The sequence below is a fragment of the Camelus bactrianus genome, chromosome 19, assembly GCF_048773025.1.
Source record: "Camelus bactrianus isolate YW-2024 breed Bactrian camel chromosome 19, ASM4877302v1, whole genome shotgun sequence".
In the NCBI taxonomy this organism is placed as follows: Eukaryota; Metazoa; Chordata; class Mammalia; order Artiodactyla; family Camelidae; genus Camelus; species Camelus bactrianus.
In genome coordinates this window covers 23,907,364-23,932,422 of record NC_133557.1, presented here as the reverse complement: position 1 = coordinate 23,932,422, position 25,059 = coordinate 23,907,364, and the positions used below count along the sequence as shown (strand labels likewise).

The following is a 25,059-nucleotide window of genomic DNA, read 5'->3' as shown; positions in this document are numbered from 1 at the left end:
AGGGAGCACGGGCCCTGCAGCTCATGGCCCTCCTCCCCTCAGCCGCTGAGAGAAGCCTGTGTCCCTACTCCCATTTTCTAGAAAGGGAAACTGAGGCTCAGAGAGACACTTGTCCAAGATCACCTAACTTGGAATTGGCAGAGCTGAATTCAAACCCAGGCCTGCCCTGTCCCAGCACTGAGCCAGGACACACGTGGCCGTGGGGCCGAGAGGGGCCGAGCTCCCGCCCAGGACCTGGGGCGTCCCACCAGCAGCTGCTTTCCAACCTCGGGACCCTCAGGAGTGCCCTCTGCAAGCCTCCTTAGGGATAGCAAACGGTGGCCTTTGGACTGCATCTGGCCTTCACACATGGTGTGTGCAAATTTAAAAGTGAGTTCAAAAGAAATAAAAAAAGTGAGTTGCCTGCCAACATGGAAGAACTAGGAATAGTTTAAACAAATACCGAGTTCCTATTTCCCTTGAACAACACCGCTCACTGGCCTCACTGGGCCCATATTCCTGCGGGGTGCGGCAAGCCGGCCCCTCTAGACAAGGCATGTGATGTCCCGTTTGCCACTGTCCCCGTCTGGCCTGACTCACAGGAGATGCCGAGCCCTGTGGGCATCAGAGCAGCGGCTCCAGGCTCACGTCATGTTGCTCAGACAAGTCTCTGTGGGCTGTGGAGGAGCTGGATGGAAGGCTTTGGGGTGCCCTGGGCCCCACGGGGTGGGAACTGCCAGCCTGGCCACTGCCAAGCCCCGTGGTTGCTGCCCGTTACCGCGGTCCCCCTCGGTGCTCGTTTTGTGGAGGAGAAAGCAGGCTGGGAGAGGACAGGGTAGGTCAGGCGCCCACGGTCACAGAGCCAGTGGAAGGCTAAGCTCGGAGTCAAACGGTCTCTTCTGAGCCGCGGGCACTGGCCCTGCCCCACGCCAGCCGCACGCCCTTCACTCCTGGTCCCGGCCTCACGGCTCAGCCCGGCCTCACAGCGTTCTGCTCCTCAGACCACGCCCGGCTGTCCTGCCTCCAATGTCTGCGTCTGCTCCGGGCCCCCAGACTTCCAGAAGGCTCTGACAGCTGTGAGCAGAGCCCCTCCCATTTCTCCGAAGCAGCCCCAGCCTGTCCAATCCTGCCCAGAGGGCGGGGCTGGCCACCTCAGGGTGTCCGCACCGGAGTGGGCCCCCTTCCCCTCGGAGCCTCCTGCCGGCCCGGCCCCCAGCCCCTGCCAGCCCGCTCCCCACAGCCGCTGTGGTCCTGGGAGGCTACTGAGGCCTTGGTGACAGAAAAGCAGGGCTGGGGGTTCTCAGATCGGGCAGGGGGACCCTAGCAGCAGGGACAAGCTGGTACAATCTCGTTAGAGGCGGTGACCCTGGCAGCAGCTCTAGAAGGTTTCCAGATCCCTGTGGATTCTGCCTTTAGCTGGAGGAAAAGCGTTAACATGGAAACCAGCAGAGGAGGAGCCCCAGAAGTTCGGCCAAGAGACTGGCCCCTAAATCCACACGTGGGGCCTGGGAGGAAAGACCGGACAGCCGGGTAGGTGGAGTCATGTCACGGCCCCTCCAGAACGAAGTCTCTCTGGGGGCCCCAGCTCCTGACCCAGCACCTGAGCTCTCTGACCTTGGCCCCCTGCCCTCCCACCACCGTCTCCAGGAGGGAGCGGAGGGTCTGACCTGGGACCCCTGCCCTCCCACCACAGTCTCCAGGAGGGAGCGGAGGGTCTGACCTGGACTTTGCTTCTCACCACTTGGCCGCTGAGTGTAGCTGCCTGATTACCACGCACTTGAATGTGTATTTTTAACTGGGCACCTGCTACATTCCAGGGACCCAAATCTGCAGAAGTATCACAAAGGCCTTTTACAAATGAGGAGACTGAAGCTTTCAGTGGTCAAGCGACTCCCTGCGGGCCCTCCCACTAACCAGAACCTCTATCAGTCCAGGTTGCCCAAATGGGAAACTGGTTTGGGTACCTGACTCCTCACTTTGCATCCAACCTGTTCCTCAATCCCCTCTGCTGATTCTTCCCCAAACCCTCTCCCCTTTGCCACTGCCACCCTGTCTCCCAGCCTCTGCTCTTGCCCTCAGCTCTATATGGCAGGCTAAGGGAGTGTATTAAAAAAAAGTCTGATCTCCAGTGAGTCCCTCTTTGTACTTAGAATAAAATCTAACTCCTCCATGTGGTCTTCAGAGCCTGTCACCTTGGTCCCCAACGGGCAGCCCTTGGGCCAAACCGAGACCCCAGGCATGTCCCGCTTTGGCTTCCACTGGGCTGAGTTTCTTTACTAATATTGTTGCTTTTGTTTGTTTGGTTGCTTGTTTTCATATTTTTTAATGAAATGGCATTTTTCTTTTTAAAAAAGATTTCAAGCTTCCCTTGAAAAATGTCCAAAGCTCTGCCCACCGAGCAGTGGACTCCCCTTCCCGGGAGAAGTGTGCTCTTACCTTCGTGGTCCCCGGGACATGCCACTCATTTCTGCCAGCTGCCTGCCCCTTGGAGCGGGGTGGGGTGGGGGGTTGATCCCAGATCCACATGATCCAGCCTGACTCTCTAAACTCAAGTCTGTCATCTCCCATCACTCACAACCCTCCAGCCTAGGGCCTTCTCTCTGCTCCCGGACCTCACCGGGGTCTGCCTGTTGGGAGACCTTTGCACCTGCTGTCCTCCACCCCTCCGCCACCAGACTTTTCCACCGGGTCTCATGCTGGTTCCTTCCTTCCTTTAGAGCCTCCTAGGGAACCCCCAGGTTCACCTGTGTCCCCTTCTCTCCTTCGTGGCTGTGCTGTGGCAATGTATCCCACTGACCTCCTTCCTCAGTCACCAGCCCTCTCTCCACCAGGCCGAGTGCCCCCAGGATGGGGACCAAGCCAGTCTGTAGGGTCATAGTCCCCGCAGCAGCCAGAGCCTGGTGCACAGGAGACACTCCAACAACAAGAAATGAAGGACCTTGAATCTGCTCACCACCCGAGGCATAGCAGGAAGGGCCTAGAGGCTGGCCTTTCGCCAAGTCAGGGCCCAGAAGCCCAAGACCAGCGACGAGAACCACTCCTCAGGTGAGGATGCCGGCAGGGGCCCCGCTCTGGAGTCTCTGGGCGGCTCAAGACTGATGACCCTGCCCTGGCCAGGTCTGTGACCCACTGTGGAAGACCTGAGGTCACTTTAAAACTAAAGCACACAGTAAAAGCAATGCACTGCCCTGGATGGGAGCCTGGGACAGAAAACCGATGTGAAAGAAAAAATCTGATGAAGCCCTAAGTCTGGGGTTCAGTGACTAGTACTGGACCAACGTGGGTGTCTTGGTTTTGCCAACAACCATGGTGATGGGATGACAGCAAGTGGGGGAGATGGAGCAAGGGACGCACGGAAACTCTCAGTATTACTGTCTTCACAAGTTTTCTGCAAATCTAAAATTATCCAAAATAGAAAGGTCATTTAAAAATAAGTAATTAAAGCGCATCCCTGGCAGCACGCGCGGAACAACACAGATAATGAGCTGTTAAACAGTGACGATATCAACGTCACCAACAATGATAACTATGGCGGCTAAACCTTCCAGCATCTCCATCGTGGCTCATGACCAGCCCATGTGGAGGACAGGCCTGTCAATCCCGTCTGGCAGACGCGGGGCTGACTCAGCAAGTTTAAGAACTCACTCAAAGCACAGTGTTTGCAAGTGACAGGCAGGGCCGGCCTCGTCCTCGGTCTGATGTTCTGCTGCCACTGTCCTGAAATTCTTATCACATTTGACAAAAAGGGTCCTGGATTATCATTTCGCACTGGGTCCAGCCAGTTCTGTCGTGGGCTGTGGTGACAGAGCTGGATTTGAAACTGGGATCTGTGTTCTCCACCCTGGGCCTTTCTGAGTGAGCTCAGAAAGGTCACTCATGGTCAGCTGGGTGCACGGCGTCGGGCCAGCACTCCTGGCTGAGAAAACATCATGGGGCAAGAGGTGGCCACGGCAGCAGCGGTGGGATTTGCGGGGGAGAGCCGTGGGTGGATTTGGTGGGAGCTGGGACTGCCCCACTCTTGGCACAGAGCGGGGGAAGGAAGATTCTTTTCCAGGCCAAGACAATAAACCCGGTGGCCTCCCTGTCAAACTGAGATTCTTCACATCCAAGAGTCCACACCGACAGCTGGCCCAGCAGTGGGCGACGGTCACTTCAGAGCCGGACGCGTCTCACTCTGATGCTGATTATCAATAGAACCTCCAGAGGCTTTGCTGGCCGACCTCGAAGGTGGTTGACTCCACAAAAGGATGCTGGGAACAGCACCAATCAGCTCTGGGAGGTAGAAAGCAAACACAGGCACAATCGACCGTTGTGTTTGTTGGGGTCCCCAACGTGGGCAGCTGTTCTCCACTAAATAAACGAGCCGTTAGGGCAAACCCAGAGGCGCCCACCAGAGCCAGCAGGTGTTCAGAGGCCGCCCGCCCGTGTCCCTGCCCAGAAAGACTTCACCCAGGACCGAGCAGCCCCCTCCCGGCAGCGGAAGGAATCAGCTTCCAAGGCAAGGCCTGGACTGTCACCAGTGCCCCTTCTCCCCCATTCCAGGCATCCAGTGGCCTCGGGAGCTTCTTCTAAATTTGCCCTTTCCTTAGACACGATGCCCTCACAGCTCCAGTCTGGCCCACGAGTCTCAGCCCTTGGCCTGTGGCCTTGAATGGTCACTGTCACCACATCGATCCCATCCCCACGGCCCCAGAGTCCCAGGCACGGGTCTCACGAAGCCGTTTTGCAAGAACTCACCTCAGGTTGCTGTCCTGATTGGATTAAGACAGTTTATCCATTGGGCCCCCTGAGCATGAAAAAGGATGGTTTCCCAAGTGTGGGAAAGAACATCCGAGCACGAGAGAAATGAATAGGGGCAGAGACAGAGAGCTCGGGGGAAGCAGAGATGAAGGTCATTAGAGATGGAAGCAAATAAATAGGGAAAAAAATATAAAGCAGAGAGAGAGATGGAGCCAGAACCAAGGGTGAGAAGATGCAGAAACCAGACTGGGGGTGGAGGTTCAGAAAGAGGAAATAGAAGAAAGAGGGAAAAGGGTAGAGGGGGAAATGAGAGAGAAAAGGAGAGGGAAGCATTGAGTGGCCCTGAGAGAAAAGTGAGTGGCCAGGAGGCAGGAGGGGGTGGGGGAGGGGTGCGGGGGGTACCAGGAGGGGGCGGGTGGGGGAAACTTTGATGGGAGCTGGGGGGTCGGCCCACAGATTCAAGGCCTCCCAAACCCAAACCCAGTCCATGTGCCTGGCAGAGACACAAAAAACTCCCCACCCTGACCCCACCCTAAACCCCATCCCTTTGTCAAAGAAAGAATAATATTCTGAATGATAAAGCTGTCTCAGAAGACAGGTCAGCCTCTGTTGAATGGGCTCCATCTGGCCTGAGGGACAGTGCTTCGCCCTTTTCTCATTTTACTCAGGACTCCTGGAAACCTCTGGTCTACCCCCTCCACCCCAGGGTGGAGCTCTTGGCTTCATCAGGGTCCAGCCGTTCTAGGCTGCAAAGCCAAAGGTACTGAGGAAGAAAGATCCTGACCCACACCCAGTCCAGCCCTCCAGCCCCACATCAGCCCGCGCCCTCATGGGGACCTCCTTTGTCTGGTTCACGGCTGCATCTCCTGTGCCTAGAACAGTGCCTGGTACACAGGAGATGCTTAATCTCCTGCCTCCCTGGGCCACCTCATTCAGCCTCAGGGCTAGAGCTTTGGGGTCAACGCAGGGTGCCTCCAGCCCTGAACCCCACACTTGTATCTCCAACCAAGGCTCCACCTGCAAACGCATCCAGACAGACTCTTGATTCACACGGCAACTTGGATGAATCCCCGGGGAATTATGCTGAGCAAGAAGAGCCAATCCCGAAAGGTTACACGCTGTATGATTCCATTTATAGAACATTTTTGAAATAGCAAAATTTTAGAAATGAAGGACAGATTTGTGGCTGCCAGGGGCTGGGCGAGGGGTGGGGGAAGAAAGGTGAAGATGGTCATAAAAGGACGTGAGAAATCCCTGTGGGGCTAGGACTGTCAGAGTCTTGACTCTGGTGGAGGAGACAGGAATCTAAATAAACTCAAACTGTACAGAAGAGACACAACTGTATAGAACTCAGCACACACACAAGTGAGTACAGGTCAAACAGGAGATCTGAGTAAGAGCAACAGATTGTATCAAGGTTGACATCCGGGATGCGACATTGTATCACAGTTTTGTAAAACGTTACAATTGGAGAAAACTGAGCAAAGTGTACAAGGGCTCTCTCGGCTACTTCATTCAAAAAGAATTTTTCTTTCTTTTTTTTTTTGGTGGGGGAGGTAGCTAGGCTTATTTATTTAATGGAGGGACTGGGGATTGAACCCAGGACCTCATGCATGCTAGGCATGCACTCTACCACTGAGCTATACCCCCCCACTTCTGTGTTACTCCTTTTAACAGCATGTGAATCTATAGTTGTCTCAATAAACAATTTCAATTAAACACACACACAGAATAGACCATGCTTCCTCACCTCTGCCCTGGCCCCGAGTCCAGGCCACCAGCATCTCTCTCTGGACCATCCCAGCAGCTAGCTCCCACCTCCCCACCTCCCCACCTCCATCCACCCTTGCACTCCCAGCATCTTCCTCCATGTTGCAAAACCCTCCAGGGCAGAGTCCTGGTATGGGCCCCACGACCTGTTCCATCTGCTCTGCCCACCTCCACCTCTGGCTCTAAGACGCTGCCTGCTCAGGCCTCACCAGCTCCCCGAGCTGCCCAGAGTGTACAGGTGTATGCTCCCTTCCCGTCCTCCTCCAGACACCAGCCACCTGGACCTGCTCCATTTCACCTTCTCAGTGAGGCCTTCCCTAACCACCTCCTGTCCCCTGGCACACATCTCCCTGCCCTCCTTCACTTTTCTCTCTCCCCTGGGGCACATTACATAGTACACTAGACCACTGGCTGCTGGAAGGCCAGAACATTCTCTGTCCTCCTTAGGTTCCAAGCATCTGAAACAGCACCTGGCTCATATAGGGGGTGGATGAAAAGTATTTGCTGAATAAATGACTGAACAAATGAATAAACTTAAAGGGGGTGGTGGGTAGAGATTCGGCATCAAAAGAGTTAAGCCCAGCCTGGCCCAGGGGCTGGGGAGGGAAGGGGTAAAGGGTTGCACACGTGGCAGCTCCTGGAGCAGCCAGGAAGGACTTAAGGGGAACAGGGGAGGGAGAGGCGGGTGTGCGCAGCACGGGAGGTGGGGGGTGCTGTCCTCCAGGCACCAGATCCCAAGGTCTCCAGGAGCAAAAGCCCAAGTTATGCAGGGACAGAAGATGAGAAAATACCCCGCAGGTCCGGCCACACTGTCCACCCCCACCGCCACCCCACAGGCTCTCAAGAGAACCAGAAGCAGGGGTTGGGTTCACTTTCTGGGCCTCCCAGGGGCCCAGGGGCCAAGCCTTAGAGGCTTCCCACCATCTGCCCATTCCCTCTGAAGTGGCACAAGCTGCTTATGGGAATGAGGGTGGGAGTGGAGGCAGAGATCACAGAGGACCCCGGATGTGTACCCTTAACATCCCCTCCAAAGGCCCACATGGAGCCACCAGCGCTGAGAGCAGGATCCCTTCCTCCAGCACAGTAAATGATGTCCCATTTCCAAATTCCTCAGATGGCACTGGTCCCTCTGCCTAACTGTGTGATCTTGGCCAAGTTACTTAACCTCTCTGTGCCTTGTTTTTCTCATCTGGACACGGGACTAATAATAGTTTCTATCTCATAGGGTATTTTGCCCAAATAACCGTGAAGTGCTTAGAAAACAGTAAGCGTTCAATGAATGATGACCAATTTCATTATTATTATGGCCCCCTGAATTCACATTCTTCCCAAGTGCTGTCATTAGCTTGTGAACAGCCCAATGGACAATTTTATAACATTGCATTTTTAGTATTAAATGCATTCAGTTTCAAATCATGAACATTTAAACTAAATCACAATTGTGGAGGCCAGTTCTTAGTCCATTGTCGAGTTTTAATTTGCAAGGAGCCTCAAAAATGACCCAGAACACCTTTCAGCCCCTAAGAGGCGTGGCCCCTCATCCATCATGGGGCCAGGCTCCACAAGGGCTCAATAATGCCCACTGGCCAGACAGTGACAGATTATGGGGCCACATTGGGCACAAATGTGCTGGCAACCAGCCCTGCAAGCGGCCTCTTGGCCTGTGGTCTCCGATTTCTCTCCCGGTGATGACCACTGCCATCTGAGTCCCTCCTGCCCATGCCACCCTCAACACACACACTCCTGGGGGCACTGCCAGGAGCCTCTGGAGCCAGGGCCAGGCCAGCAAATAGCTGCCAGACACAGGAGGGAAGGAGGCAATGCTGGGGCCACAATGCTGAGATCCCCAACCCATGTCACCCCCAGCACCTCCCAGCAGGTGTTCAGTGATGTATGTCCCTGAAACAGCCACCTCCCTGCTCCGGCTTCTCACCATTTAAAAGCCAAGATTTCCCCCTCTCTGATTGAATTTCCCAGGTTAATTATTAGGACTCTCCAAGTAACGGGAAATTTGGCCTTGACATTAAGTCTGGCAACGTGACAAGGTGTGATGGTATCAGCCGGTACAGGCACCTGGATGAATTTACTGCTTAATGAGACGTGGTTAATTTTCCCAGCAGAAAGCTGACAACGAATGGAGCCAAGTTCAAGAACTTCCCAGGCTCCTTACGCATCAAAAGGATCACACTTTCTCCAGATGCCCCAGCCCAGCTGCAGGCATCACACAGGTTCCTGCATTAATGAGAAACTCACCTCCCTGCTCATCATGTCGCCCCAGAACCTGCAATCGTCCTCTGCGCAGTCCAGCCTCGCTCAGGATCTCTGTGTGACCCAGTGCCAAGCCAGCGCCACACATCAGGCCGCACTGTCCCCTCCCACAGTCCTCTCCTGGCCTCTCTTCTCCCCTTTTCTGTCATGCACAGGAGTCAGAAGCATGCAGCCCACCTCATAATTATCTGCTAGTAACACCTGCCTCTGAGTTTACTTTCCAGGGTGACTTTGAGCTCGAGCAGGAACCCAGTTTCATTACTTCTTCATCTCTTGGTGCTCAATTCACAACTGTTATTACTAACAGTTTCTACATACCATGTCCACTGCCTGCTACACATGTCCCTGTGCCCCCTACCCCAACCGTGGGCACACTTAGGTCCAATAAGGACACCAGAGCTCCAAGCAGGGCAGTGGGTGTCCTCGGTGCCACCCAACAGAAGACACAGACTGGACTCAGACCTGGTCTGCCCCTCCACTCCCCACAGGGGGTGACCCACTCGGGCCCACAGCCTTTCTCTTTCCATCTGAGGCAGGCGGTCCCAGTGAGCCCGAAGGGGAGCCGGGGAGAGGCAGGGTGGGGGAGGGGCAAAGGGACTGGGGGCATAGCGAGGGTTTGGGGTTGTGTGCGAGACACAAGGAGGCACACAGGCAGAGCCAGAGACCCAGAGACACAGGGAGAGAGGCAGAGACAGGCAGGTGAACGAGTCAAAGGCAGGGGACCAGACAGAGCCCGCCAGGGGCTGAGACCTCCATATAGCAGGAACCATAGTCCAGGCCCCTCCTGTGTCAAATGAACACGAGGCCCGTGGCAGGGAGGAAGTAGGAGAGGTGGGCTCAGGGGGGACCCTGGGGTGCTCACTGTCCCCTCAAGACCCAGCATCACCTGGGATATGTCCTCAAGCCGGGCCTCTGCTGAGAAGCCCCGCTCCTAAGCCACCACCAAGGCCAGAACCACCATGGTCCTGGCGTGAGCAGCGGGGGAGGCTGGCCCAGGTGGGATGGGGGCTTGCGGGAGAGAGAACTGTCCAGTTCAGCCTCCACTGGCAGGATCTGCACAAACTCATGGGGGTGGAACAATCCGCACATCCAAAGGGAGCTTTCTACCAAAAGAACTCCAGCAGCCTCAGGCACCAAGCGCAGGGAGCTTGGGGAGGCAGGCTCTGGGCCACACAGCCGGGGCCACCTCCACCGCTCCCTTTCCCTCCTCCAGCAGACTGGGCAACTGACTCCGCCTCTCCCTGCCTCAGGTGCTCTTTTAGAAAATGGAGCCAGTGACCGCAGCCCACCTCACTACAGCCAGCTGGAACTGAGTGATGAGTGAGGTCAGCCCAGAGCCCTCAACACGGCGTCTGTGGCATGGACGTCCTCATTGCACCTGGATCCCCCTCCTGTGATCTGCAAGCCTCGCACCTGGGACAGGGCCTGGGGCAGAGGAGGTGCCAGATGGAAGTTCCCCGAACAGGGAGGGAAGCACGCACGTCTAAACCCGCAACCTCCTCTCATGAGCTCAGAGCACTGCTCACAGATGGAAGAGTCAAGGTACAGACCTAGGGCTGTCGGGCTCCAGAACCGGTGCTTTCACTTGTTTTTCAGTGTTTTATTCTGGACAATTTCTATATTTATAGGAAATGAGCAAAAGCTGACAAGGGGCTATGATGAGTCCCACGTACCACTGCCGCCTCCTTTTGAAGACTGTCATTCAGCTGGGCCAGTGGTTCCTAACCTGGGGCACCTTGGCCCCCAGGGGACATTCGGCAATTTCTAGACATCTTTTTGGGTGTCGCAATCGAGGGGAGGTGCTACCAGCATCTAGTGGGCGGAGACCAGGGATGCTGTTAAACATCTTGCCGTGCACAGGATGGCCCCCGACAGTGACCTGGCCCCAGATGTCAGCAGTGCTGAGGCTGCGAAACCCTGGTTTGAGTCCATGCTCTCAGCCACCCTGACTCCAAGTGCTGCAGGGGTTTCGTCTACACATTTGTGAAGAAGGGGAAGGGGGGGCTGCATTGTATGGCGAGCAGGGAGGGCAGATTGAGGGTGATGCTTTGGTTAGAAAAGTGGATATTGGGAGCTGCATTTGTTGACACATCACGTAAGACTGAGGAAACATCAAATGTCCAGCTCAGAAAGTATAGGTGCCTGATGAATATCTTTGGAGAGGAAAGACCTCCACCGACCACCTCTGCTGGCAGTACATTCAGGGAGGACCCCTTTTGAGGAGAGAGCCAACGGCCCTCATACCCCAGGTGATGCCTCCCCATCCCCCACCTAGGAGACGCAAATGGCCAGGCTGGCAGGGAAGGACGGGTGCCCCACCCACGTGGTTCACATCCTGAGACCTGCAGGGACCCAGCTGCCATCACACAGGCACTGGAGACGGGGGCTTACCTGGCCAGAGCAAGCTGGCCCGGCAGCCCAGGTAAACCGGTCCCAGTGAACCCCCCAGTGGACCCAGAGCAGCTGCCGAGGTGCTGGGGGCAAAGGCCTGGGAAGGTTTGGAGCCGCAGGACCACAGGCGTGGCCAATGCCGCCAGGATCCATCACTTGCTCGGTGGGTCCGACCCTGCCTGCCCAGCACAACCCCCAGTTCTCCGGGGCAGTCCCTGCTGCTGGGATGCTGGCCCCTCTCTCCCTCCCCCAGTAAAACGGCAGTGAGCCCACCAGACTCTACAGTAGGCACCAATTTACCCTCGATCTTTGCCATGACATAGATGGAGGCCTGGGAGCCAATAGGCCCCCGATATTTCTTTGAGCTGCTCAGATTTGTTTTCAAAATCAACTGATTTCATGTAAAACTCTGCATTCCCCAACCTCTCTTCCTTAAGAAAGGGCAAGGTCAGGCCGCTCTGAGCCTTTGTTCCTGGCTGGAGTCGAGGGCGCCTGCCTCTTCCATTGGCCACCGTCCCCACCAGCCCCTTTCCCTCACCCAGGGCCCCACCTGATCCCAGTGTTTGAAGGTTGACCCCTGGGGCATGAAGAGTATCAGTCAAACAGGTCAACACCAGGCTAAATTAAAATGTTCTAACTTCTTTGGGCCTCAGTTTCTTCATCTGCAAAGTGGGAATGGTAATGAGACAGGCGGGCATGAGGATGAGCCAAGCGAGGCGGGTAGTGCTCGTCTGCGCCGACCCAAAGAAGAGCCCAGAACACTGTCTGCTGGCACCAACATCGTCATGATCACTAGTACTCAGTCAAGGCAAGGCAGTCCCTACCCTTGAGAAACTCTTGGTCTTGGGGAACAACTGGTGAAAACACAAGTGCCTCCCCAAGGTGCTGCGCCAACAGGGGAGTGAACAGAACAGGGGACTGGCGAGCCCAGAGGAACGCTGCCTGGGGGAATCCAAAGGTGGCAACATTCAACTTAGCCTTGAAGTTGAATAAACACTGCCAGGCAGGGAGCGGGAAGGGTTTTCCAGCCAGGGGACCAGCATGTGCAAAGGCCACAGTGTTCACCAGACCCAGGGATGGCAGGGCTGTGCCCAGGGATGCTTACAGGGGTGGCGGTGCTTGGAGACAGTGCATTGAGTGTGTCTCACTGCTGGGGAGAAACTGGGGTGCTCCCATGGAGGCCTCAACAAACAGTGCCCCCAAAATAAAAAAACCCTCCTTGTGGAAAGGAACTTCCTCCCCACTCAGCCTCAAAATCTTATCAAAAACGCAATGCTTAAAAAAACCCAAATCTGATTCCCAAATCAGCCTGCCAGGAGCCCTGTATCCCTCCCCTGCACGCGTGCCACAACATATCTGGAGTCAAACAAATCCGTTAATGTGTGAGCGCTGAGTGACTCCCTGAGAGCCAGTCTGGAGGGGGATCAGCGGGGCTGGGGACCAGGCACCACTCAGCCCTCCATTGCTGCGTTAATATTTGCCATCTGCTCGTGTTGCATTTTTACTGCAAGGGATGACGGGGGCAGAAGGAGAAGGAGAGGCCAGGACTGGGCCGGGGGAAGGCTCCACGGGCTCTCCTCTGCCTTCTTTGTGTCAGTGCCTGGCTGGGTCTCCACAAACGAGATAAAGCCCCAGGCAAGCTGTGCCTCTTTCTGGGAGTCACCCCTCCAGGGGCACTGGGCAGAGGGAGAGGGAGAGGGAGGGGGAGGCGGCCCCCGCCAGGCAGAACCTCCCTCCCTTGCTGGGCTGGGCTGGGAGGGGAGAGGAGGGAGCTGGGGGAGATGAAGGGGGAGGGGAGGAGGCGCCAAGCCTGGCACCGACGACTCCTACAGGCCAGCCCGGGCAGGGCAGCCCCGCCCACAGCCTCCATTACCTCCGGGAAAGCCCACGAGGCGGCCCCAAGCCGCTGGGAAGAGAGGCAGGCTTGGAAGCTTAAGCCAGCTCTCCAGGGCCTGGAAACCAACTCCGGAGAAATCTAGGGGGAGGGGTCTTTCAAGGGCCATGGAAGCCTCAAGAGCATCCTTTGATTCATATTTACTGAACACCTACTATGTGCTCAACACAGGCAGGAAAGGCAAATACCCAAAGGCAGGTAATGACAATGGGTGACTTGGGCCAGATGGTGGCTCAGCAGGAATGCTGCTCAGGGGCCCAGACCTCTGCTTTTCCAAAAGAAGCCAGAGGTGGACATTCTTAAGTGAAATTTGCTTTTTAAAATGCTGGCAACTCATTCACGTTAAATATATACGAATACCAAGCTGGCCAAAGAACATATGCTGGTGGGCAGACTGGACCCAAGGATCTCCAGTTTGCAACCTCCACCATCTAGGCTGTGGTTCCTGCTCTAGGGAAGATCACAGAGGCAGGGGAGAGACACACTGAACAAGGTCAAATCCGGATCAAACCCTGGCTCTGCTGCTTGTGCTGTGTGACCCTGGGCAAGTGACTAGCCCTCCCTGAGCCTCAAGTCCCTTCTTTGTGAACTGGAATGATACCATTTGCCTCTGGGGTTGTTATGGGAGTTGAGACATGGCACAGAAAATCCTTCGTGTACATACTCAGTACAACTACAGTAGTTGGTGCAATGGTAGATGCTCAATAAAACTGCTGGCTGTTACTCGTGCCACTGCTGGGACTGGTGCCAAGAAGTGAAAGGCACCGTGGGCTGTCCACTCCTCTCTGCTCCCAAACGCCTCTGAAGGGGTGGGGTCCGTGGGGTCCAGGCCACCAGCCTAAAATCTGGGCTGGGGAGTGTGCTGGATGTGCAAGAGATTTTTTTCCCAAAACATTTAACATTTAAAAAAATTGGTGGTTGACTTTTAGACATCAGAAGAGTCATATGAAACTCCACATATCCAGCTTTCTCCCCCAAACAGGAAAACCTGGCCATCCTGCGCCCCCATTTCTGCAAGACTGCTTTTGGAAATCTCCGCCCCTCCAGATAAGGCACAGGGTCTGCAATTGGCCACAGTCCCCACCCCTCCCTACTGTTCCCCACCAGGCAGACGGACTCGTTTGTTACCAGATTGCCCCATGGGCCTGCGTAGTATGAACAGGTGGGCTGGACAGGCGCAAGTCCAGGCCAGGCCACAATCCACCCTGGCAGCCTGGCCCCGTGTGGTGTCAGGACTTGGCCCCAAGTGTTTTTGCTATTAGCCAAAGAGCCTTCTTTGGAAAGTACCACACTCTCATCCATCGGAAAATTAATCAAAATGACACCTCGTGAACAAGATGTTTTGGCTCAGCGGAAAACAAATCGTGGTTTACAACAAATTAGCGAGGCTGTTCCGTGCCTCTGGGCACAGACAAGGGGCGGAGGGCCTGGCGTGGTCAGCAGGACACCCGTGGCAGCCACCAGGCCGTAATGGGGCCTGGACCAAGGGGACACAGTGACACCTGCCATGGGCTCCAGCCCTTCCAAGGCCTGTGGCCCTGTGGCTCCAGCTCGATCGCACTTTCACTTCCACAGCTGCCTGAAATGATCTCCAGATGTGAGGGGCCCTCTGCGTGCAGACATGGAGCCGCCTCCTCAGGCAGGGTCTCTGGGACCCAGATATGCGCCAAGAGACATGGATGCCCCAGTTGGAGTCTCTTCCCTCTCTTCCAGTTGACGAAGGCCCTGAGACCCAGTGAGGCGAGGATTCCAGTGAGCCCAAGGTACAGCATGAGATGTTTCCAGGAAATGCACTCCTAACAGCTGAACTCTGAAGCTTGGAGGGCACCCACACGCCCTGCTCCGCTCTCACGGTCAAGTCTAAACAAGACGTCGCTGACCCTGAATGCCAGCCTTAGCTCAGGAGAGAGGCAATTCTCTAAGCAAAGTGAATTTACCAAGGCACTCCCGTGCTACAAACCCCTCCATTGCTCCCCATTACCCTTCACATAGTGCTAAGTTCGTCTGTGTGGCCTGAGACCCCACCCACCCAATCTGGCCCTGTCCTCATCTCCCACACTCTCCCCGGCTCACTCCCCAAGCCGGACTTCCACAATCCCTCCAGCACCAAGCTCAGTCCCACCGCAGAGCCTCTGAGTTTGCAGTCCCCACTGCTGGGAGCACCCTTTCTTCTAACCTCAGATGACACTCACCATGAAGGTCTCGGCGTACCCTTGGTGGCCCTTTCTCGGAGGCCCTCCCTAACTCCCTCAGAGCAAGCCAGGGTCCCCTTTAGAAATGACGGGCTACTGAATTTTTGTAGGATTTGGTTACTGTCTCTATTTTCCCACTGGATCCAAGCTTCCTGAAGTAAAGTTCACAGCTCTGTCCCAAGGCTGTGATCTCCCAATATTGGAGAGGGTTAAGAACAGGAGTTCATATCCTGATGCCCAGCTGTGTGGCCTCAGGTAAGTTACTAAACCTCTCTGTGCCTCAGTTCCTTCACCTGTAAAATAGGGATAAAACTAGCACCTCCCCCAGGGGTTGCTGAGAGTTGAGAACAGTGCCTAGCTGGCTCTGTCACCACTACCAGGATACCTGCTCACCGCTGAGACTGTCCCAAATCATTACTTAAAGGCAGACCTGGAGGAGGATTACAGCTGGCTAACAGAGTGTATGCTTGGCATGAATGAGGTCCTGGGTTCAATCCCCAGTACCACCATTAAAAAATAAAATAAAGGCAAACCTGGCTTTTCAGACCCACCAACGCTCAGAACCTCCCCTCTGAGAGTTCTGGAGTCTTTCTCCTCTCTTCCTTCCCACTGCTTTAATGGAGGAGGCCCTCATCATTTTGCATCAAATCGAAACCAGTTTTCTAGCAAGCGAAACCTTTCATGATCAAGGCCATGTGGGCTGACAGTTAAGCTGTCGAAGGCCTCCGAGGCTAAGAGACTCACCCACGGTCACACAGCTGAAAAACGCCACGGTGAAACAGAGTGACAGTCCTGGGACGCTTTAAGAGTCGATGTAAAAGTGTAAGTGAAAACGCTGACGTAGCGCAGCACGGAACCATGGGCCTTCGCCCTCTGAAAGCAGGTGCGTGAGCACTCACATTGCAGCACAAAATGTGTACGTTTTGGGATCTGGGCGCCGAGGGCTCAGGATACCAGGCCAGCCCTCATTTCAGTCTGGACACTGACTGTGTGATTCTCCAGGAATTCAAGTCAGAGGCAAATGGCCTGCCCTTCAAGGAGAGCTCGTCCCGAGGAGGGACACTTCAGGCCGGCCCAGGCCTCAGCCAGCACCAAGCTGCACAGGCAGGGGCAGGTCTGGGCCTCTGGTTGGGGGGTGGAGTGGGTGGGCTGGGAGACCCAGCCCAGGTGCCCCATGCCCTCCCCACTGCGTCTGCAAAGTGGGGAAGAGGAGAGAGGCAGAATGGAGGCCAGAAGGGGAGATGGGATGGCAGTCAGAGAAAACAAGAACCAACTTTTTCCCCACCTTGCCCGCCCCCCCAGAAACTCCTGTTCTGGCTGGTGGAAGAGGGAGGGTGGAAACAGACCCCCACAGACCCTTCCAGGGGTGAAGCTCCAGGGCTGAAGGCTGCAGGCCTCCCCTCCTAGGCCCCATGAGGGTGTTCCCACCAACCCCCCCGACTCTGGGAGGGCCTGGGGGGCAGCAATGAGTGGCCTATTTCCTTTGGGGGATGGGCTTCCAAGGGAGTGGGGACAGGACCCCTCGGCTCAAGAACCCCTGCCCCACGCCCGCTCCTGGAGATGGAGTGGGGCGAGGGGGGGCAAGGCAGCAGAATCTGGGCTTGTGTGGAGGGGCTTCTCACTGCTGGGGGTGCCTGGTGTGGGCTCCCAGAGGGTGACCACAGTGGTCAATGAAGCAGTGTCCCCCTCGGACGGGCACTGACGGGAACCGACTGCAGACTGAAATCCTGGCTTGGCGGGAAATCCAGATGGAAGAAACAGTGAACCATCCGGGCACTCTGCAAAGACCTCCCAGCCCCTCTGCCCAGATCTCAGCTCCAGGGGTCAGAACCAGGCCCAGAAAGACCCAGCAGGGCCAAGTGGTGCCCAGCGCTGAGCCCGGGCCTCACAGGTTCAAATCCCAGCTCCACCACTGGTGGCAAGCAGTTCAACACTTTGGTGCCTCAGTTTTCTCACCTGTAAAATAGGGGCAGTGACTCAACCTACCTCACAAGGTATGAGGTGCCTGCCGAGTCAGGGCCCTAACACAAGCTGTGATGACCATTATTCTAGAAGCCCCCCACCCCAGCTTGCACCCTGGGTGCAGGTGCGGCCCTGGAGCCCCTTGGGTCTGCACATGTGTGTGTGCACACTTGCTTCCATCGCCTGCTCCAGACAAAGCCCTCCTGGGGCCAAGATCAACATGCTGGGGTTGCTGAATGACTCACCACCCTGGCTGGGACGCGTTTCCTGGAACAAGTCACCGCAGGTAGGCCTGGGGGGCCCCAAGTCTGGTAGAGACAAGGGTGCAGGTCCCAGCAAGCCCGGCCACACCCCAGTGGGATCCTGCAGCAGAAGTGGGTGGGGGAGCCCCACTTCACAGCCTGAGTTCCAACCCCAGCACTGACCTTGGATGCATAAGTCTCCCCTCCAAGCTTTGGTCTCTGCCAATTAAATGGGGACACTAGTGCCAACCACAAGGGGACAATTGTGCAGATTATAGAAAAAGACTATAAAGTGCAGAGACCAAGGACCCACCAGACCCCACTATTAGGAAACTTGTTGACCATGGGCAACTGAAGTCCTCTGTCCTTCCTCCCCCATGGTGCTTCTAAGCCATCAGTAGGCAAAGCACAGTGTGACTGGGGGCTTCTGGTCACCCAGAACAGTCACCATAACTTGAGGGACCATGGAGGCAGCTCCTGACTTCACTGTTCTTGGAAGGCAGTCAGGAGAGATTGCATTTGTTTGGAGAAGGGGGCAATCTGGGAGGGCTTCTCAAAGGAGGGGGCATTTACTTGTACTCTAAAGGATCAATAGGAGTTCCGAGACCATGGGATCTGTGAGGCCATGTCTAGCTGTTTCTGGCCTTAGGCAAGTCACTCACCTGGAGGCAAGCAGGTAAGCAGCGCATGCCTCAGGAAGGTGTGAGAGAAGATGGAGGAGTGGGGTCCTGGCAGGGACTGAAGAGTGATGCCCAGTCAGGCATCCCTGGCCAAACAGAATAAATTCACATGGGGCCAAAGTGGCAAGACTACATACAACTCCTTCTACTTCCTCATCTGCCAGTTGGGAAGAAGGGTCATACTGAGTGCACACGACGGCTGGGAGAGGTGAATGAATCGATGCACATGCAATGCCTCAGCAGTGCCTGGAACACTGTGAACACTCAGTAAATGAGCCTCTGTGATAACACTAAGTGGAGACGTTGAGGCGGGGAGGGGGGCAGGCAGGAGGGACAGAGGAAACAGAGGAGCAGAAGGGGACCCACAGGCAGAGCCCAGGGGACAGTGAGAGACCCTGCTGGGGGGCAGGACAGAGCAGCTGGCTGGACAAGATCTCTTTCCTGGGAAGGCCAAGTCCCAGGAGATAGGTCAACCAGGGCTCCCACCTGATCCTGTCACTCCAGGCTGCATGGCCTCGACAAGCCCCTTCACCATCCTGAACCTCGGTTTCCTGTCTGTAAAATGGGGTGGTAATAACGTACCTTCCTCCAAGGACTGGCGTGAGAATTAGATGCCACATACAACAACACATAAAGCACTGCGAACAGACCTGACATGAACCATTGCTATGATCAAATCCCGTTTAGGGCAGGGTTCCCCAAACTCAGGACTACTGACACAGGGCTAGATAATTCTCTATTGTGGGGGGCTGTCCTGTACACTGCAGGGTGTTTAATAGCATCCTTGGTTTCTACCCACTTGACTCCAGTTGTGACCATCAAAATATCTCCAGGTACTGCCCAAAGCCCCCTGCAGCAGGGAATCAATAGATAGTAAGCTGGAAAGACAGAGGTGTCTTAAACATCGAGGGTCCCCATTGCAGGATCAGTCTGGCCTCAGTATTTCTATCAGTAAAAGTGACACAATTATCCTTTCTTTCTTATGGGGACATAGGGAGGATCCCAGGAAAGCAAGGATGTGGGAGGGAGAGGCTTTTACAGGCTGCAGGCTGGGTTCCCCTCCACCATCCATCCCCCACCCCCCTGGTCTGCTGGAGGCTGACTCCTGCCTTAGGAAGTGGGGCCCTGTCTGAATTCTGGAAGTCACCCTGAGCATGTCCTTAGGGGTGGAAGGACAGGACAGAAGGGCAAGGGCTGTTTTCTACTCACATGGTGCCCCCATATGGACCACAGTGTTCAGCAAACGGCAGGCACTTAATAAACGTGGATGAGCAGGCAGGCAGTCACAGTACTGAGGTCCTCAGCTCGGGGCAAGCGGAGGCGAAGGAGGGAGGGAGGGACTTCGACGCCCCAGCCACCTGGGCCAGCCTTCCACCGGCCAGCCAGACACCACTTCCTGTCTGCAGAAGCCAGCCATGCCCTTGGAACTCCTATTTCCTGAGCCCCTCTCCCCACTCCAGGGTCTGGGGGGGCAGGGAGGTGGGGGGATACTCACGTTCCTGAAGGCAGGGAGCCCCGAGGAGCCCAGCCACTTCCGCAGGGCCTGTGAGAAGGCCCCATGGTCCCGCTCGGCCTGAAGCACATGGGCTTCCAGGAAGGAGACGTGGTGCCCCACCATCTTGACAAAGGCCTGGCGGGAGAGGGGACAGCGGTGATGCTACATCTGCTCAGACTGGGCCGTGCTCCTGGCTGCCCTCCCTCAGTCACTGCCTCAAGCCTCCCTCACACCTGGCCCGGGGTCCTGGCGAGTCCAGGCAGGGCCTGCTTAGCTGGGTGGGCACCTTCAGAAACACTGACATTAACAGTTGACAGCTCCTCATGGCGGCCTGGCTGGGCGCAACCTCTACTCATATTCTCTCACCTTCTCCCCAGAGTGACCCTGTGTTTAGCCTCTATTTTACAGAAGAGGGAAACTGAGGCTCAGAGAGGTTGGACCATCTACCCAGAGTCACACAGCCAGGAAGTGGCGAGAGGGGACTCAGGTCAAACAGCCTTCTTTACGGAAAGTGGACTTTTTAGAAATCGATCTCCTTCATAGCTGATGGATATTGGGGAGTCTTAAACTCAGAAGCCAAGGGGCAGGCAGGTGACAAGCAGATGAAGTAGGCTGAGTGGGGGCTGGGTGAACCAGAATGCCGCGTCCTGGCCCACAGGGCTCACTCAGCTCCCAGCCTCTAGTGCAGAACCTCCAATTTCAAAAGAAAAAAGAAAAGAGAACGCTGGGATCAGCCTCCCTGGACTAGAATCCAGGTTCTACCACTGACGAGTTGCGTGCCTTTCAGCAAGTTACTTCATTTCTATTATCCTCAGTTTTCTTATCTGTAAAATGGGAATAACAATATCAACCTTGCTCAGCAGTTAAGTCCCTGGGGCATATTAAGAGCTTAACAAATGTCAGATAGTATCATTTCAAAAAGAAAAGAAAAAGACATTTAGATTTTATGAAAAATGTCCAGCTTTTAACAATGTTAGCCATTGTTAGCCATAAATCCACAATTTTAAATACTGTGCAGGCCCAGCGAAACTCAGCTCACTTGTTTGTGACTTCTGGTGTGCCAGTGTGTTTGCATGCATATGCGCACGTGTCTGTGTGTGTTCATGCCTGTGTGTTGTGTATGCCTGTGTTTGTATGCACGTCTGTGTGTTGTGTGCATGTTTGTGTGTGTGCGCATATTGCATGCACACCTGGGAGGGCCGCCAAAATTGGTGACTCCAGTGCCATCTCAGACAAGCCCCCTCAGTGGGCCTCCCTTGTTCCAACAGCAAAATGCAAGAGATCTTCTTGCACCAGGAAGAGGAAGGAAACCTCTCAGTGCGGGGCCCCACGAGGGAGCCCGCCTTCACTAGAGGGGAAGTCCTGGTCCCCTGTATCCAGCAAGGCCCACCGCCTTCTAGCCCTGCCCTCGCCCGCTGGCCCACACAGCGCACAGGCCACCTTTCGGTTCCTTGAAGGCGCCAGGCCTCACTCTGCACGGGGCCTCTGCACCAGGTCGCTCCGAGCCGGCGGCATCCTTCTCTGTTCTCGATGGGCTGAACCCTGCTTGTCTCTCAGCCTCCAGCGGCTGTCCCCCCACAGAGAGACCTCCCCCGACCGCCTAATCTAACACAGCCCCTGTGCCAGCGGAGCCAGCAGGTTCCCTGTCTCCTTAGCCCTCCTCTCCCTCTGAACGTCTTGTCTGCTTGTTCACGGTCCGTCTCCCTCTAGAATGTGAGTTCTGAAAGAGCAGGTGCTGAGCCAGGGTGGTTCTCAAGGCCAAGACCAGGGCCTGGTCAGCTGGATGGTGGAGGCATGAATGCACGCACACACGGATGGAGGCGTGCGTGAAAGCGCACACACAGATGCACACACGTGCAATCTACGCATGTACGAGTGAATGAATGCAACCCACGAATACATGAATGAATGAATGCATCCTTAGCAAAAAGACATTAAGGAACCCAAGATGGTGGCATTGTTGAGCTGCTGCCGCCCTGTGGTTCTGGCAGAAGCAGAGCTGAATGGCTCTGAACAAGCCACATCAGGGGTGTGTGTGTGTGCGCGCGCACGCGCATGTGTGTGTATGTTGGAGGGGGATGGGGAGGACAAGGAGCCATGGGCCTGAAACCTTCCCTTGGTCCTGCTTGGCCCCACATCTGGTTGTAAGACAGAAGAAAGTCCTGCAGGCCCTTCCTCCAGCCGATTCCAATTTTACGCTCCCTGCGTTAATGCCAATCTGGTGGGGGGTGTGAGGCGACGCTGAGGAATGCGCGCTCACGAGGTCTGACCCGCCTCCTACTCGCCTGTCAGAGAGGGCAGCCTGGCCAGGCCACAGCCAGGGAGAGGCCGAAACCTGGCCAGGAAACCTGCTTCGGGGAAACGGGGGAGGACACGGACGCGCATCCGCACAGACAGGGGAGCAGAGGGACAGAAAGAGGGCGACAGCTAATTGTGACCATCCCTGGGAGTGTGGGTGACTTCTGTGTAATTTTCTCTACAATGAAAATGAACTACTTTTATTATTAAGGGGAAGGGAAGGAAGGAGGGGGGAAGGGAAGGAAGGAGAGAAGGAAGGAGGGGGGAAGGGAGGGAAGGAGGGAAGGAAGGAGGGAAGGAAGGAGGGAAGGAAGGAGGGAAGGAAGGAGAGAGAAGGGAAAGTCGCATTATTTTAAAATATAACTGAGTTCTGATGCATCTGAACACTTTTGGCAAGTCCCCCGGCTTCAGAGCAGGGCCCAGTCCAGAAAGGGCGCCGGCGTCCAGCACTGAGGAGTCAGGAGCACAGACGTTCACAATCCTAGCTCCACTGCCTCTTAGCTGTGTGATCTTTGGCAAATCACTTCACCTCTCTGTGCCTCAGGCCCTTTCTCTATAAAATAGGACTAATAATGGGACCTTCCTCGTGGGGCTGCTGTGAGGGTGAAGCACCTCAAGTCCTGGGATCGTAGCAGGTGCTCAATAAATGTTCGTTTTTTCCTGGCCTGGGAGGTCACCCCCGTGGTTCCCAAGCCATCCCCCCCCCCCCACCGGCGGGACACACTGATTTGAAAGCAGAATAGTCGTGGGCTCCCAGGAAGCCCCTGACACTTTAGAGCCTGGAGCCCCTGGTCGGCTGGGGGGAGAGCGAGCACACATCCCAGACTCTGCCTCTCTCGGCCTGAGGGCAACAACCAGCCCCCCAGTAATAGCCCGTCCTCACTGCGCACCTAGAAATGCCGGGCACTGGCCTAACACCCTCAGGGCCACACATTCCCAAAGTGCAGAGGAGGAAACTGGCTCTGGGAGGGTGAGGGGGCTGCCCAAGGGGCAGACCTGAGGCCCAGGTGGTCTGTCTCTGGGATCCACCTGCCTCAGTACAACGTCACATCCTGACTGGGCCCTAAGACTTACTGCTCTAAGGTCACACACAGCTTAGTGGGAAATACGCCTTCTCCCATTTGCCTTGAAATCCATGACCCTCTTGGACTAGCTTAGTTTATCTTCCTTTTAATAGAGACCCAGCTACAGAGAAATCTCTCTCTACTTTAAGGAAAGCAACAGCCCAGAGGGTTGATAAGAGGCAAATGCCACTTAGCCTCAAGGTTGGGGAGACTCTAGGGCAGAATGGTGACTGTGGAAGCCCAGAGAGTCATACCCCCCTGAAGAGGGTAGCTGCTGCTCGGCTCCGGCTGCTCCCAAAAGTACGGGGGGATAGCTTGGGGTTGGTCTTCTAATACCTGGCTGCCCAGTACAGTCCTGGATCTTGTTGGCATCTGAGTCTGCAATCCCTATTTAAAACCTATAGCAGTTGCTGGTGGGAGACCAAAATGCAGTCTACACTTTGGAAAATAGTTCGGCCATTCCTAAAAAGAGTTGCCATGTGACTTAGCAATTCCAGACTAGGTATTTACCCAAGAGAAATGAAAACATGTATCTATACAAAAACTTGAACATTAATGTTCATAGCAGCATTATTCATAATAGCCCCAAAGTGGAAACAAACCCAAGTGTCCATCAACTGATGAACAGACAAACAAAATAAGGTATGGCCATCCCTACACGGAATGCTATTCATCCCTAAAAAGGAAAGAACTTCTGGCACACGCTGCAACCTGGATGAACCTTGGAAGCATTATGTAAAGTAAATTAAGCCGGACACCATAGGCCACATATTACACGATCCCATTTATAAATGGAATGTCCAGAAAAGGCAAACTCAGAGTCAGAGAGCAGATTAGTGACGGCCAGTGATGATTGCTAATGGAAATGGAGTTTCTTTTGGGGGTGATGAAAATGTTCTGGAATTAGACAGTGGTGATGACTGTACAACCTCGTCCATGTACTAAAAACCTCTGAATGACACACATCAAAATTAATCATTTTGGACTTTCTTAGGAGTGAAAAAAGAAGTATAGTAACTATCTCCCTTTGATTGGTTCTGTCATTCTAAAAGCAGGCTTCAACCTTCACAACTCGGCCCTGCACCGTCAGCCTCTACCCACCTCCAGTCTCAGGCCTGACCCTGCGCTCTACGCCCACCCACAACTGCCTGAGAGGCCTGGCTCTTTCTGGCCCTAGGGCCTTTGCACAAGCTGTTCCCTCCCAGGCTGACGGCTCCATCTTCCAGGCCTTAGTATGAAGGTCCTGCCCGCAAGAAGCTGTCTCTGTTCTAGGTCTGGTCAGGTCCTTGCTGCTTTGTGGGTGCCTCCTTGTCCAGCGTCCCCTGCAGGCCACCAGCAGGGGACCAGGAGTCCTGCCCCAGCTGTGTTCCCAGCACCCACCTGAGGGCAACCCATAGAGAGTATGCAGCAGATGTCTGTCGAATAAATATTAATGAAATTTGGGTTCAAGAACCTCACAATTGTTACTCTACTTTATAGGGAAACTGAGGCTCAGAATTTGCCGGAGGTCACACACTAGGAAGAGGGCATGTCAGGGTTTGGGCCCAGGGAGCAGGACTCTACACCTAAGGTTTCCAACCAGGGGCAATTTGACAACATCTAGAGACATTTTGGTGTCACAACTCGGGAGAAGGGGGTGAGTGCTACCGGCATCTCATGCGTAGAGGCCAGAGATGTTGCTAAACATCCTATGATGCACAGCCCAGGCCCACCACAGAGAAGTTCAGGCCCAAAGTGCCAATAGCGCTGAGACGGCCTGCTCTCAGGCTCTGGCTCCCAACCCCTGGGCCACCTGGTCTGTTCAGTGGCTTCCTACTCCTCAGGGAAAAGGCCTAGACCACAGGACACCTCTGCCCAATTCCTCCAGCCCTGCTTGGGTCATGGCCCCCTTGTCCCTATAATCTGATCATCCCAGGTCCTTCGGGGTCCTCACCTCCTCCCTCCAACCCCAGAGCCGAGATCCCTCCCACCTCTGAGCTTCTGCCCGAGTCGCCCCCACGCACGCCTCCCGCTCTCCCTCCCGGGGCCTGTAGGCTGCACTCCTCAGTCTACTTCCCTCCAGGGCACTCGCCTCACTTTAAACC

At 55.2% G+C, this 25,059-nt stretch overlaps 1 protein-coding gene across 2 annotated transcripts in view; it reads right to left on the bottom strand.

Moving 5' to 3' along the window:
- The window catches only part of BCAS4 (breast carcinoma amplified sequence 4), a 50,569-nt gene that overhangs the window by 6,074 nt on the left and 19,436 nt on the right, over window positions 1–25,059 (bottom strand). The window contains exon 4 of one of the 2 annotated variants that reach the window (XM_010958612.3): window positions 19,614–19,748. The exons of the other annotated variant lie outside the window; for it this stretch is intronic. Coding sequence (XP_010956914.1) covers window positions 19,614–19,748 — 135 coding nt within the window. The remainder of the gene's footprint in view (window positions 1–19,613; window positions 19,749–25,059) is intronic. 2 annotated transcript variants of the gene reach the window in all.